The sequence below is a fragment of the Epargyreus clarus genome, unplaced genomic scaffold (assembly GCF_041222505.1).
Source record: "Epargyreus clarus isolate Ecla_fem2 unplaced genomic scaffold, WU_Ecla_fem_2.2 ptg000003l, whole genome shotgun sequence".
NCBI classification, from domain to species: domain Eukaryota; kingdom Metazoa; phylum Arthropoda; class Insecta; order Lepidoptera; family Hesperiidae; genus Epargyreus; species Epargyreus clarus.
The window spans coordinates 15,509,671-15,523,850 of record NW_027332211.1 but is presented as its reverse complement, the minus strand read 5'-3'; the positions used below and the strand labels follow the sequence as shown (position 1 = coordinate 15,523,850).

Here is a 14,180-nt window from a genome sequence, read left to right as displayed (position 1 = left end):
CCGCTTGTATTGTGACTATTGTTAGATTTTTACAATCGTCCAGTATGGCATTGTAGCTTCTTGTTAAATAGTAGATTTGTTGTAGTGCGTTTCATTCTTATGTTATTGGGATGTTTATAAGAAAAATAATTAACATGGTATTAACATTAATTATTTAATATACCATTTTTAATCTAGACACTAATTACAATAATTTACCCAAATACTACTGCTACTACTAACATTAAAACCGACGATAAATTTCATACATTAATCATTTTGCAACATTGGAAATAAAAATAAATACAGTAAAGTAAAAAGAATCAAGTCCACTAGTCGTGTTATCCACAAGGAAACGTCTGTATGGACAGCGGTCCCTATTTGCAAATTAATCGTGGGATTTAGCTCCCAGCGGCACGCGACGCCGATGGTCTCGCGTGACCTCTCAAGAATCAACGTCTTATCCCGCTAAATCACTGCCACTATTTATTTATAAATGTCTATATGTTTAAAGAGCATATTTAAACTATTTTATTCCATAGTAGAGTAGATAATGGCAAGAGAAAGGGAAAAGAAAATCCTTTTTGTGTGACACACTCATACCAGACTACAAAAGCCTCATTCAAAAAAATGTAAAATCATGAGAATCCTTGCACAAAGGATTCGACCACGAGTTAATATGTTGGTGTCGGTGAACACGTGTCTCCACTCCAGCGACGCAACGGGGCCAGCTTTCCTTCCGTGTCTATTCTTAGCAACCCTGTTGGGTCACGCCCGGCCAATGCAAATCACGTACACAATGAACAAATTAGCATAACCTGGGGCTTAGAGCAAATAAAAATTTCCACACGTACCCTCACAATAAATAAACATTATATTAATAAAGGGAGGACTATTATCACGAGTGCACTACAAATGTAAGTTTACCAGATCCGGGAATCCTTGTTCTACTTTGTTCGATAGGACTAAATTAAAACAGTAGCAAAACTAAGACTCTAGGTGAAGTCAGGTCAACCGGATCGGCAATCGCTACCCGTGTACACAATACTTGCAAGTGAGGTAAACAAAGAAACTAATGTAGTAGAAGCAAACATGACACATCGGTAGTATGCCTAGCGACAAAAAATAGGAATAAAAGGAGACTTTACTCGACGCATGTACAGCTGTTCAGAATTGGGTCAGTAGAGTGAGCTGTGGATTTTAAGCATCAATTGGGTGAAACTCGGGTAAACATAACTACGATGACGTAACACACCGAGTGCGGAGGCGAGATCTTACGACACGAACGAATGTACCACGGAATTCACAACGATATCGAATACCGGCTTCACCAAAGATGTTATCGAGAGCCGCATAAGATGGCGTTCCCTCAAGGTGAACCACTGATCACGTGACTTTTTTAACACATTGTATTAATTAAATTTTTGTTTGCGTAGTTGCTGTAAGAGTGATAAATCAGTCTTGTATGGACAAAGAATTTTATATGTATTCGAAAAGTAATCGTGGCATAAATAATACTTGTATGACAACAGCGTTTCATAAGACGCATCCGTGATAAGTAATTTCTTTGTTTGCTTAAGTTAGAAGGTCAGTTGTATTAACGATTACAACAAAAGATATTAAAAGTTCTTACAGTATTTAATATGTTTGTTAAAAACCAATATCGTATATACAGCTGATAAGAATTAAACATATTATAATCGCTTAATCTGCAATATCTATTGGAGTTATCGCGATACGTTATTATATTTAGGTGTTCGATAAAGTTCATAAATATTTACTTGCATAGTGGGTTACAAAAGCCTGCAACGCAACTGACAATAGTTAGATAACGATTGGTAATCAATCACAAAAATAGAAAATCAAGATATAGAGAAAAAAAGTGATGAATAATAAGCAGATAAATTTAAATGAGATATCGTTCGTGCATAAAATTGTAAACAACACGGCCGAGGTAACAACATCAAAGCTAGTCCATTACGAGGGTAAGAAAAATCACACAAGCGTGAAGAATATGATAGTGATAAAAATACCATGATGCGATGGTTGTGGGCATTAGGGCCGGATTGGGGTCAATCGCTTGAGGCCATCTGCGGATGCTAATTATAGACGAAGCAAGACGAGACCAATAGCGTATAACTATGAATCTCAATTGCAATCACGAACCTATCAAATGGGAAACTTAACAGAAACAGAACAGTGTGATGTATTTCAAGAAACTCATAACACGAACGCGATTGCTGAACGTTATGAAGACGTTTATTACTGCTATAAGTATCATTAAAGATATGGCTTAGAAAATGTTTTCCTTGAAATGGAAATAAAATATAACAAAAACGGCAAAAATAAGTAATAAATAACTCAAATCCCAAGGTGTAACTGTGATAGTAGTAATAATAATATCATTGTTCATCGCATTGGAACGAATGCATAACATTGTGACTACAAATGTATGGGTTTATCTGCTTTGAATTTTAAGAACCCATTAAGTGGGCTGCCGTTAGGAAGCGCCTTCGTCAATATCGATTATAAATGGAGAAGGTGGCGATGACGCAAATGCTGACTTAAAAGATAATATAAATGAAAGGTTATACACGCTGAGAATTATAATGCTTAAAGCAGAATTAACTTTGTAAAGTATTTCCTCTATAACGACGTCATTATTTGAGAAGTAACAATCGCTTGATGGGGGATAAAGTATCATTTAATAAGTTAATATGACGACGAGAAAATGCGTATATATCTTAAAGCTTTAAGTGAGAAAGAGAGGAAAAGTATAGTGGAGAAATAGGGAAGTCACATGTGAAAGTGTAGTGAAATTATGAACAAAAACAACAGTGTGGATGAAAATGGATGCGTTTGTTTCCATGCGGCTGAAAATGAGGAAGCAATTTATCGATTCGATTAGCGTCCGAGATTTACTAAAACTGTTATGTAGTTGGAGCATTACTATTATAATCACGTTGCGAGTCTCCGGAGATTGCGTCTTTACGCAACAACTGTACCAAACCCGACGTATAAATAGATAAGGCACATGTATAAAAAACATCTGCTTCCAGTCGTGCCGGTCGCGGAGTACAATGAGACTGCGTGTGTTTTTTTGTTCTAATTAGCAACACTAGCGATAGTTTGTTGTGAAAAAGACCCACTAGATAAGTATGTTCCATTTGAGGATTTTCGTTGCCTTCACGTGCGATAATAATGTTGTCAAATTAAATATAAAATATATCAAGATTTTATTTGCAGCAGCAAAACAATGTCGTAATCTACGCACGTGTGTCCAAGAAGCATTTTCAATATTTGTGTTTTTTCCACATTTTGCAAATGTATTCTTAGCGGCCTACTTAAATTCACAATGTTCTAGTATGCTCTTCATAACTGGCTATTAGCCTCGTTTATTTATTCGCATGTTTAAAAATATCACCGCGACACGTGACCGAATACTGCTTGTTCATACATTTTCGTCACATTTTTAGTTGCAGTAATGTAATGTAGAATTTGAAAACATTTAAACAAATTTCCTAAGTCTCATTTTCTTTAGCTGTATTAGAGTGCGTTCCACAGAAACTTCTTTATTATTTAAAGTTCATTGTAAGCGTATCCAAGGAAAGCCGTTACTTAAAATGCTATTTAACCGAAAGTACGTTTTATTGCTTGTAAACATAAAAGGCGCCGAGATCCGGCATTGGGAAATATTGCACTTGTCTACGTGGCTTTTAGTTTGGATTTAGTACACGGAGTGCGAATTCAAAAACTAGTTATGAAACTGCAGTTGCGACATTAATACTGCTCACACGATCGTTAATACCCGCTTACCTTTATTTTGAGACGTTGATAACATGGGCAGTTCACTTGTCCACGTCTTGGCTGTCCCACCGTAAAGTAGAACCTCTAATTCAAGTCATTATACAATGATGTTGCCTGCGGCGGACCTCTTGTGTAACGGTCATTCGAATCATGTGTAAACATGTGACAACATAATACATTTAATGAGCGTGAAATAAGAAAAAAGTTGCGGACAGCTTAATTGATTCTGTTTAGATAATGCCCGGTCTACCGCTTATCAAGCAATGAAATTTGCCCGTCCACACGAAATATCCGGATTTTATTTGTGGATATGCACCAAGCTGATATTGGCAAAATTACCTATTAGAAATTAATTATGTTCATGTTCGCTTTATGGTAAAGGATACTAATGTGAGAAAACCAATACTCTGGATTCTGCAATGTTCTCATATGTGTATGAAATCTTTATATCCTAGAGCACAAAGTTGCCAAGTACTGCAATAGTCGCAGAGCACAATCAACTCAAATAAACTTTTAATCAAAATGTGTTGTGTTGAAGTTTTCGTCATTCACCTAAAAAGCGCAAACGGAAGCGCAAACAACATTAACATCGAAGCGATAGAGCCGAGATCTAAAGGCGAGCCCAAACAACACGAATTGAGAAATTTTCTTCGAAGCCGAGATGAGTCCGTTTACTTGCAAGCGCTGCGCTTTCCAACAAATGGGACGTGGTGTTTTTACAGATGGCTGTATATGGTGTTCCTAGAATCTCTAGCATCAGACACACGGAACTTGCACGGCCGACTGACACGGCATCGACCGTCATGCGATCCAATACAAAGACGCACTTAGTTGAAGTGCAAGAGGCGTTTGGACGTGATCCTTGGTGATATGAATTTAAGATGCAAATAAAATTACCACCATTATAATTGCAATTCCATGAAGCAATACGTACCGCTTTAGTAAATAAGTTTCAAGTCTTGATCACACAAATATGTCAGCGATTAAGTCCATTACCCTTAATAGTGCAGATAATCGAGGGGTCAACGCCCAGCACTGGGACAGTAGGCACATACAACGACACAAATACCGATTTTATGTTTATGTTGCGAGTATTTGTTTACGTTTCACTATATCTTTATTACGCATTTCTATTATCTTTTTTTAAAATATTGCAATCATGACATTAATGCAAGCAAATGTGCAATACATTTTTCAAACGTTTTAGATCAATCGCAACACAAATCATTATTATTATGTTTGATTATATAGACTTTACATTAGGCAACTGATTTCTTAAGGCAATCAATTTAATTTCTTTTTTAAAAGCCATTTCTTGTTGGACATCATCTCTCATACATTTGCATTTGACATTGCCACATTCTGCCTTTGATTGCTGTGTATGGACTCATTGCAATCTAAAATCCATTAGTTTCTCAGATACGAATGTTTGGCAAACAAGGTTTCTGCATTTGTACAATCTTTTAAGTTTGAATATTATATTTCAAAATAAACGTTTGGTGAAAGTTTAAATTTTGACTTGCTTTATATTTACAAACGTTCAGTGATTTTCATTTATAATGCCTCATTATATGTAGGATTATGTAAAATTATTTAAAGGAATCTAGTCAGGAAAGGTGAAAAATTATAACACTTAACTCTTATATTCATAAAGTTGTTAAAACTATCAACACGAAACATGCACTCGTCAAAGAAGCGGCTAATATCTCTTTTGTGTACTGTTTATGGCATGTAATTTCCTATGTTTATGGGTGATTATGATAACGCCAACATTAGTAAATACAGCGACACAATAACACTTGTTACATTAAAGTCACTGATGTAGGTGATAATTATTTATTTATTCATTTATATTTGAAACGACCTTGAGCTCCATTATGTTTTTTATGTAAACTACGTAAAGCATACGTGTCAGTTTCTGTCATGTCCTATAGATCATATATACATTACTCTTCGTTCTTGTTATACATTACCCGTAGTTCTTTAAATTACGCAAACGCCTACAACCTTGTAAATTAAATTTATATTTAAATTATAAGTTATTATTCGAGCTTTAACTAAAGGATAAAAAAGCGTGTTAAAAATTAACCCGATTTTTGTTATCCCAACTGCTCCGCCGTCCGATTTCCAAATGTGCTAAAATGGTCTACACAATTTCCTTAATAGATTAAGTGTTTTAGATAACATATAGTTCGACCGATAGGGCGCGATTACGATGATTGGTTGTTACGATCCGCCTATCATATCTGGTTGCGTAAAGTTATTAATCTGTTCGGCCGCTATCGGACGGTGAATGAGAGCAGTTATAATTAGAAAGGGCATGTAAGTGTCATTATGAAGATAATGAAATAAATTAATAAAAAAGAAACAAGAAATATCAATAACAGTACACACAGATGCTCTCGAAATAAAACATTTCAATGTGTAACTGTAACTGACAATGAGTTTAATTTATTTGATTTATTGTTTTCACGTGGATTAGAACGTTGTAACCGTCACAGACAGAGACTAATTGAACAGAAATGAAAACTGAAATGTGACAATTTCCACGATACTAAAGCAAATAATTATACCCAATGAAATGGGAAATTAAACGCCGGCACAGCTTACACATTGAAAGGACTAGAAATAATACTTAGTGACAATTTCAAAGCGGGAGAGAGTAAATTGAGAGTGGCGAGCCGTGTGGTGAATAATGAAGGTTAGCTTGTCCAGGTCACAAGTGTAATTCATAATGACACGAGCAACTTTCCACTGATACATGATACCTAGATGGTGTAGATCGTTGGGCGTGCGAGTAATTAACGCCGACTAACGACAAATTTCTAGCCGGAAGATCCTGGTCTGTTAGTGGTGGATAGAAATTTACTGTTTTGACTGAAACTTTATACGATTTCGCAAATACAATATGTTTAGGTAAGTGAAACTGAGAAGGAAATGGGGATTAGTTAAATTTGTTTAGACACTCGATCACTTAGAAGATGCTGTCAAATACTTAGATAATGATAGAAAGAATAGAGTTATCTAAAAATGTATTTATTCCGCCTGATGTAAATTTGTTATGCCAATCATATAGCTACATTTTCTGTAACCAGCTCCAAAGGATCAGAGACTTTACTCCAAACTCATTACAGACGCGTTTTAGTAATCACTGAAAGTTTAAATAAGTAGAGTGCCCCTTGATTACCCTTGGCGTCTTTTCACTATTATGTCACTATTATAATATCAAATGATAATAAATTACTTATGATACTTTCGGAAAATGTAATCAACGAGCAAATTAATTCAAGTCGAAATGTATATTTATCAAAGTAAATATTTAAAAAAGACTGCTGAGATTATATTTTATTTTATTCTTAGTCGTGACGAACGAATTCGCGCATTAACCTTCACAAACCTTCATACTCATCTAGGTACAAAGTTCATTGAACACTATTCGCACAAATGTTGCTATGCACATAATACATACAATACGCAATTTTCTAACGCGTACATGTAAGGCGATCGTAAGCTTTAATAGCCTTTTATACACCGTGGAGGTAGGTAGATTGAATAGTCAATATTAAAGCAATGTTTATTGTTTAAAATTTTGATAAGTTTTAATGCCTACTATTATTTACATTAGTATTAGTTTATTCTAACGTAAATTTTGACTTACCATAGCTTGCTCGATCTTGTTGTCGATGGCCACGGCGCTCGTGCCCGATGCGCTGTAAACAAAGAAACATTTCAATTAGTTATTAGGTCAACAAAAACAAACAATCAGTAGTTGTAGGTATCTACACATCGACCTTCAAACTCTACCCTTATGAAGAATGTCAAGACAAAGAATCGACATATATGAACCACAGTATAAATACATTTGACTTTTCGCTACACGTTTAGAAACACTTAACCCTAGATCTAGTATCTTCATCTCTGGCTTGGGGCCAGCATCTTTATTGCATCTCGTCACACATAAACAAGGTGAGGGAACCTTGATTGTAGATGTCAGGTCACTTGGCAAACAAGTGCCCTGCTTATGGACTAATACAATTATAAATCTACTGGAGAGATTTATTTGGGTTTGTAGATCACCTATTTATTTTATCGATGTTGACAAAGTAAAATCATGTGCATGTTGCAAGGTATTCGAAACAATTAGAAATATTGGCGTTTGGAATAATAGTAACTCTAAATTTTTATTCTCGTCGAAATATAAACGTAGCAGTTGAAAATTTGTTTTGGGTGATAGTGATTCCTTTACTAGTTTTCACGACGATAATTCTAATGTATAACAATGAGTGTAAAGCGATGGAAATAGAGCTTGTGAAACAGCGCAAACATAATAATATAAATGTAACATTTGCGTGCGAAAATTCGACAACCGCCGTCGCTATGTGTGGTCCTGTCTCGCCATAAAACATTGTGCCGATAAGTACCTCTCGTTATATTAATATTCATGCGCGGATGCACCCGCGTCCGGGTAAATAGAAAAGATCTGCACGTATGTGCGTACGCGCATAATATATTATTTCCGATACAATTAGGCCGCTTCCGAAGCAAATAAATATGATCGAAATCGAATCGAATTGACGTTTTATCTCCGCAAATGTGGAAATTGCTGATAATTGCTTGTTCCTTGGTTACATTCAGTGCCTAAAGACTACGGATTCTACTATCGATATAGTGAATTATTGTAGTGTATTTGTGTTAGTACTATAACTATTTTATCGTTATTACCTATTACTGTTTCCGTGCTAGGAAAACAATAGAAATATGCAACTTGGTAGATTTCAAGTATCTTTGTAAACTATATGGAGAACTCTGAGAATTTTGTTGTTTTCTCACGATGTCTTGTTTCATTGTTAAAGTTAGTGATATTTCTATTATGGTTGTGTCTGTTTACAGTAAAACGTACATATATTACTTACACTTTTTATACAAAAATGGACATACTTTTTGTTTCACATTCAATTCAACATTATTGGTCAATTAGTTGGGAGTTGATTTATTATGTTTGTTCGTTCACGCATTAATCGCAAGCGCTCAGGAATGCATGCATAAACAGATTTTACGGACGTTTTTACGAGAATATTCCTCAAGAGTAATTACAAACTAACGTACACGTCAAAAAAGACGAATACGAAAGTTATAAGAAGATGGATGAATAACAATAATAAAATTGAGAAACAGTAATATTAAATCTATAGCAATTTTGTGTTACAAATGACTACATCGTCAGGGCCGTAATAGCAAGATATCGCAAGAGTAAGAATACGAGCCGGTTGATACATTTTGTAAGTATTCACGACAAAAACATCACTCGGTTATAAAAATAGATAAGTAGAAATTATTCTGTTCACTGACCTGAGGGACATTTTGTAGATAAATAATAAGAATAACAAAAACGTCCCAGCACTAAAATAAATGAATGTTTGGTCTTATTTTGAATGAACGACTACGAAGCATGCAAAAAAGCGTACGAGAAATTTGCACACGTCAAACACATGTCACTCCACGCTGCTCATGACAGAAATGGATGGAATTTCAAAACCTGTCCGACCTTTCAGAGACGCCACTTGTCGAGCTTGAATGCAAAACAAGAGAAAGGAGCTGCAGACATGCACATCACAAAACGCTGGAGAGGTTTCCAAACATCTCGGTTTCTTTACCGTCAACGTTTCCGGTTACGGGAAAAACAAACTAGACGAACAAAAAAGTACAAAAAGAGCAACGCGTAAAGTGCGACCACGTGCAGGCGAATAATGACGACACAGTCTAGTTCGCGGCGGCCGAAGATGCCATTATCGCCGACTATTGCCGGACTTACCCATTATGATCCAATCTCGCTCTTGTAATCATCCGGTAGCCAGTATGTGGCACGACGTACTGCTACGTACTTGACTTTCTCCGGACTCGGATTCCGTGCCGCGTCAGTGATGTGAACAGCACGGAGTTAAAGTTGAACTCATTGGAGCGTTGAGAACGTGGCGGTCGCGGATCGATTTCGACCAGTTCATTACTGAACTTTCAGGTATTGGATAACGCTCGCGGACCACAAGACCGCGTTGTCGACGCAACTTGGGCCCGTGTCAGCAATGTCACATGCGAGGCCCTTATGTAAATTGTGGTGCGCTACGGAATACGGTCGTTAACATTGAATTAGTATCGGCGATCAATCGATAATCTTCGAAAGCTAACCTTTTCTAGTGACACACGAATAAAGATACAAATTGGCTTTCTCTCAAGTGGACAAAAACAAGTTTAGTGTTCTTTATGTGATTACGCAAGTCTGGATGTGGACGAAATTGTACATAGTAACGCCGCACATGAAAAGGCCGACACAGAAGGAGAAACCGAAAATGGAGAAAGCATTTGGTAGAGGTGACGACACCGAGTCACAAATAAATATAGTATAAGTATAGTTGATACTTCATACTTGATCAGCAATACTCAAGGTCTAAGGTTAAGTTTTATAAGTTGTGTCAGCAAAACGCGCAATTTACTCATTCTAAAAAAGGTAAAGTTTTCAAATAAGTGATAAATGAAACAAAGTTTTGTATTACTGGTAACATAATACGTACTACTTTACAAATTAGCAAACATAAATTAAAACTTGTAAATGTATCCTTGAATCATAATAAAAGTATTTTTTGACTCTATATAGAAGCATAATAATGTGCGTTTCAATTTGCTTTTGATGTATTTACGAAACCGTGTGTGCTATAAAAAGTTGATTGGCGTGAATTAAAGAACACTGCGCGAGAGATGGTTGTTGCCAAATATATCTTCTATGCGAGCCGCGGCCGGTTTCACACTGTCAGTCAACAACATAGACCTGGCAACGCAATATTTTGGATACATGTTTCAAAATACTTAACTACTTCTACATTTAAAATAGCCTGTGCATTTTAAGAGCCCACACAATAATGGCACATCTTGGGTCTTAAGTGAATTGAAGAGGCTATGATTTATCGTAATCCGAGACGAGGGTATCAACACTTGTCTATTGGAAGCTTAAGATTATAATGCTCGAGACGTTGAGTAAATGGAGGAAAAAAAAATAATTGTGAGATAAGTGTTTTGTCATCACACACGTGTGTTTATTCTACGACGAGACATAGGGAACACAACGAAACAAAGCCCCCATGAGCCGGTTCCTGTTTTAAAGATTCTCTGATGAAAGTGTGCAAAAACAAGTTGTTTTATACCTCCTTCATATACATTCCGCTGTCATCGGTGGACGAAAATAGCGCCTAATAGAACGAGACGCGAGCGCTCGCTCAATTACCAAACAACGTTGAATGCTAAAACAAATCAAAAACCGACTTTACGAGCAAGGAGGGATTGGCCGGTTTAATTTGTTTGATATGTACTTTATGCTACCAGCATAAAAAGTCATCAACAAAGATGAAAACTCGCGAGGCGTTAAACAATTTATCGACATGTTTACAATTCACTTATGACTCCTGGACGAGGTCCAGAATATACCTCCTGAGCAATACAATTCGTTGACCGGTACTAAAATTACGGTGTTAAACTTAACGAATCATCACTAATGTAAATGTTGTTATCAAAGACCATCTGGCTGCAAAAATGTTTTGTGTCTAACAGATTATTTGCATGGTAAATAGTACTTTTGTCCACCCACGCTCATAAGCTGACACCAGGATGTAGTCAAAAAGCCACTCTCACTCTTCAACAGCTACAACATTTCTGTTGCGTAATGAATTAATTTGAAAGAACGACGGATGCACATGATCCAGTAGATATCGCCTATTCAATAATTTAATTATCCGTGTAAATGTGTTTTTGTGTTGATTTGGCGTGAATCATACGTGACGACGAATTAAAAGACAATAGTACTAGGAAACAAAGGTCACCGAATATATATTCGGTCTCATGAAAATTCAATACAAGCATTACTCACTAATAGGGCGCTTGCAACTTTTTGTCATTATCAGTGTGAATGATTTCAATAAAATTAACAAGATTTTACGAAACATTTTCATTAAGACGTGTAGCATCAATTTCCTGCTAAATTATATTAATTAACGCTATTAGGATATAATGAGTGATCAACATTGAGGTAATTGCAGACGACTTTATCGCTATCCACGATTGTAAGCCGTATGACACAAAGTTTGTGTGCGAATAAATAACGTATTAACATAAATACAAACAGATTAGCGGCATTATCGTGCCTGCAGTGCGGTATACTATTGTTTATCGCGAGGCGAGCGATCTGCGCCGCCGCCCAAGGTCGTCGAAGGGAAATCGACGGGTGTAGTGTTGTCGATTTCGACATGGCCGGTGCCGGTGGCTCACGACGATCGACCGTTACATCTCGCTGCTATGTTTCACAATGCTGCATTAGTGAGTTGCTACTCCATTCAATTAGCCGAGGAAATGGAGTGGCAACGATCGATAGGAATTCGTCTGCACGTACCATGTAGAACGGTAATAGAAATTGACTAGACAGCTAGCGCAGCAGTTATTTTATGATATACTCGGACATTTAAAATCTGACAATGAAAATCCTGTCACGTGAAACAATAAAATTCAAGTGCAGCTGATTTCATGTGGTGATCGTAAAGCACAACACAGCTCGGTGGGACGTGAACAATAAAATGAATTGGACACAATGGACATTAGTGGGACATTGGGGGAACGTACTGAAGTCAGTCCAATGTTTGTCACGCGAAACGGTCACGCAACAATGCTTTCCCTGGGTTTTCACAAAACGTAGTCGTAATAGTTATGAATGACTTTATTAAAAAAGAAATAAAGTCAGCAAAGACCCGACCTACAGATTTGGTATAAATTAATTAATGGAATGCACAAATTGGAATATTTAAATAGTTAATTTAGAGTGTGGAAAACAACGTGCGTACCTACGTTGCATACGATTAGAATCTGGTTAAACGACCCCGGCTCAAAATAACAAACCTCCAAAAATATACAAGTTAGCGACTAAGTAAGTCGGTTATAATGAAACTTGAAGGTTATAACTCGATAAAAGATCAATGCCACAGCGGCAACGGACAGCTTAGCGTCGTCGAGGTCGATATTGATTTCAGACCGAGTGGACATATACGACGTAGTATGTGAAATACGAATTGGTGTTTAGTGCAGCGGATCGATACAGCAGCACTCAGGCAAAGGCAAAGTCTAGGTCCAATAGGCGGCGCTGACGTCAACCAATCGAAACCGCTCGTCTGGCTGCAGCCAGACATGTTGCCGTGGAGCCTTCACCGACTTACCGGTTCGGTAATTAAACCGACTCTTTCTATACCACGAAAATGTAACAATGGTGATAAAGAAACCGCAGTGCGACACCGCGACGGAGACGATGAAAAGGTAATACGTAACGCTAAGTACTTACACCGGGTAGAAATAGTCGATGTACTTGACGACGACTTCTCTGAGCAGATCCTGTTTGTTCATGATGGACGAGTAACTCGCACTTATAAGTTTTGTTTGCATGGCTCCCACTTGTGTCGGCGCTTGTAGTATGCGGGACTCGAGAGTCCCCGCCGTCGGTTGTAACGGCGCCGTTTTTGTGACGTTTCGTGTTTGCGACGGTTGTGCGTGTTTGAGGTAGAGGTTGGCTTGCAATGGACGTATCGACACGCGGGCGACCGGACCGACGCGTTGCGGCGAACTGGGACCGGGGCCGGTCTCAGGGGCGGACGCGGGAGGGGGACCGGAGCAAGTGGCGCGCGCACGGCTCTATCTACTACGGGCTACGATGGCGCCGCGGAACACCTAGGCAACGCTTTTGCGACACACCCGTTGCTCGTACTTTAGAACGAGAATGAATCCGTAACAGCGAACCTCACATTTAATGCAGCAGCAATTGGTTAGAACGATCGAATCGTGTGGGTTCAAGGTTGACTACATTTGGTGAGTTTTTGTGAGGCTCTCCGCGAGCCAAAATAAAACAATGACGTCAGGTGCTTGGAGATTAAACTGAGACAAATAAAGCCGGAATTAATCGCGCTGCTTATATATTTGTTTGCAAAAACATTTAAAGCAAATTTTTGATAAACACTCAAATAAAAGAAAAATTGATTAAAATTTGTTCGATGATTGTAAGAAAATAAAAATGTAAGCTTAACAAACAAGAGCAAAAACTGTTTAGCATTTAAGACTCCGATTTAATTTTAGATTATGTTGGAGATAAACAAAAAAATGGGAAATCTGTTGCAAGTGCAAAACCGTCCACACTGAACAAAGTAGTACAGCGAGACTCTATTACTAAGTAGATGACTAGACGGTGCCATCGGAGTAATTACCACAAATACTTCCCGTACGAAGTGCAGGACGGCTCAAATTTCACTTCATATAAGGGTTTTGCTTTCAAGTTGGAGAAGGAAATTGCGTACAGTCTCATTATTTACGCTAACGAC

At 37.4% G+C, this 14,180-nt stretch overlaps 1 protein-coding gene across 2 annotated transcripts in view; it reads right to left on the bottom strand.

Moving 5' to 3' along the window:
• The window catches only part of LOC140755238 (uncharacterized), a 202,713-nt gene that overhangs the window by 7,878 nt on the left and 180,655 nt on the right, over positions 1–14,180 (bottom strand). For both annotated transcript variants that reach the window (XM_073090471.1, XM_073090482.1), the window contains one exon: positions 7,445–7,496. In XM_073090471.1, the coding sequence (XP_072946572.1) occupies positions 7,445–7,496 (52 nt within the window). The remainder of the gene's footprint in view (positions 1–7,444; positions 7,497–14,180) is intronic.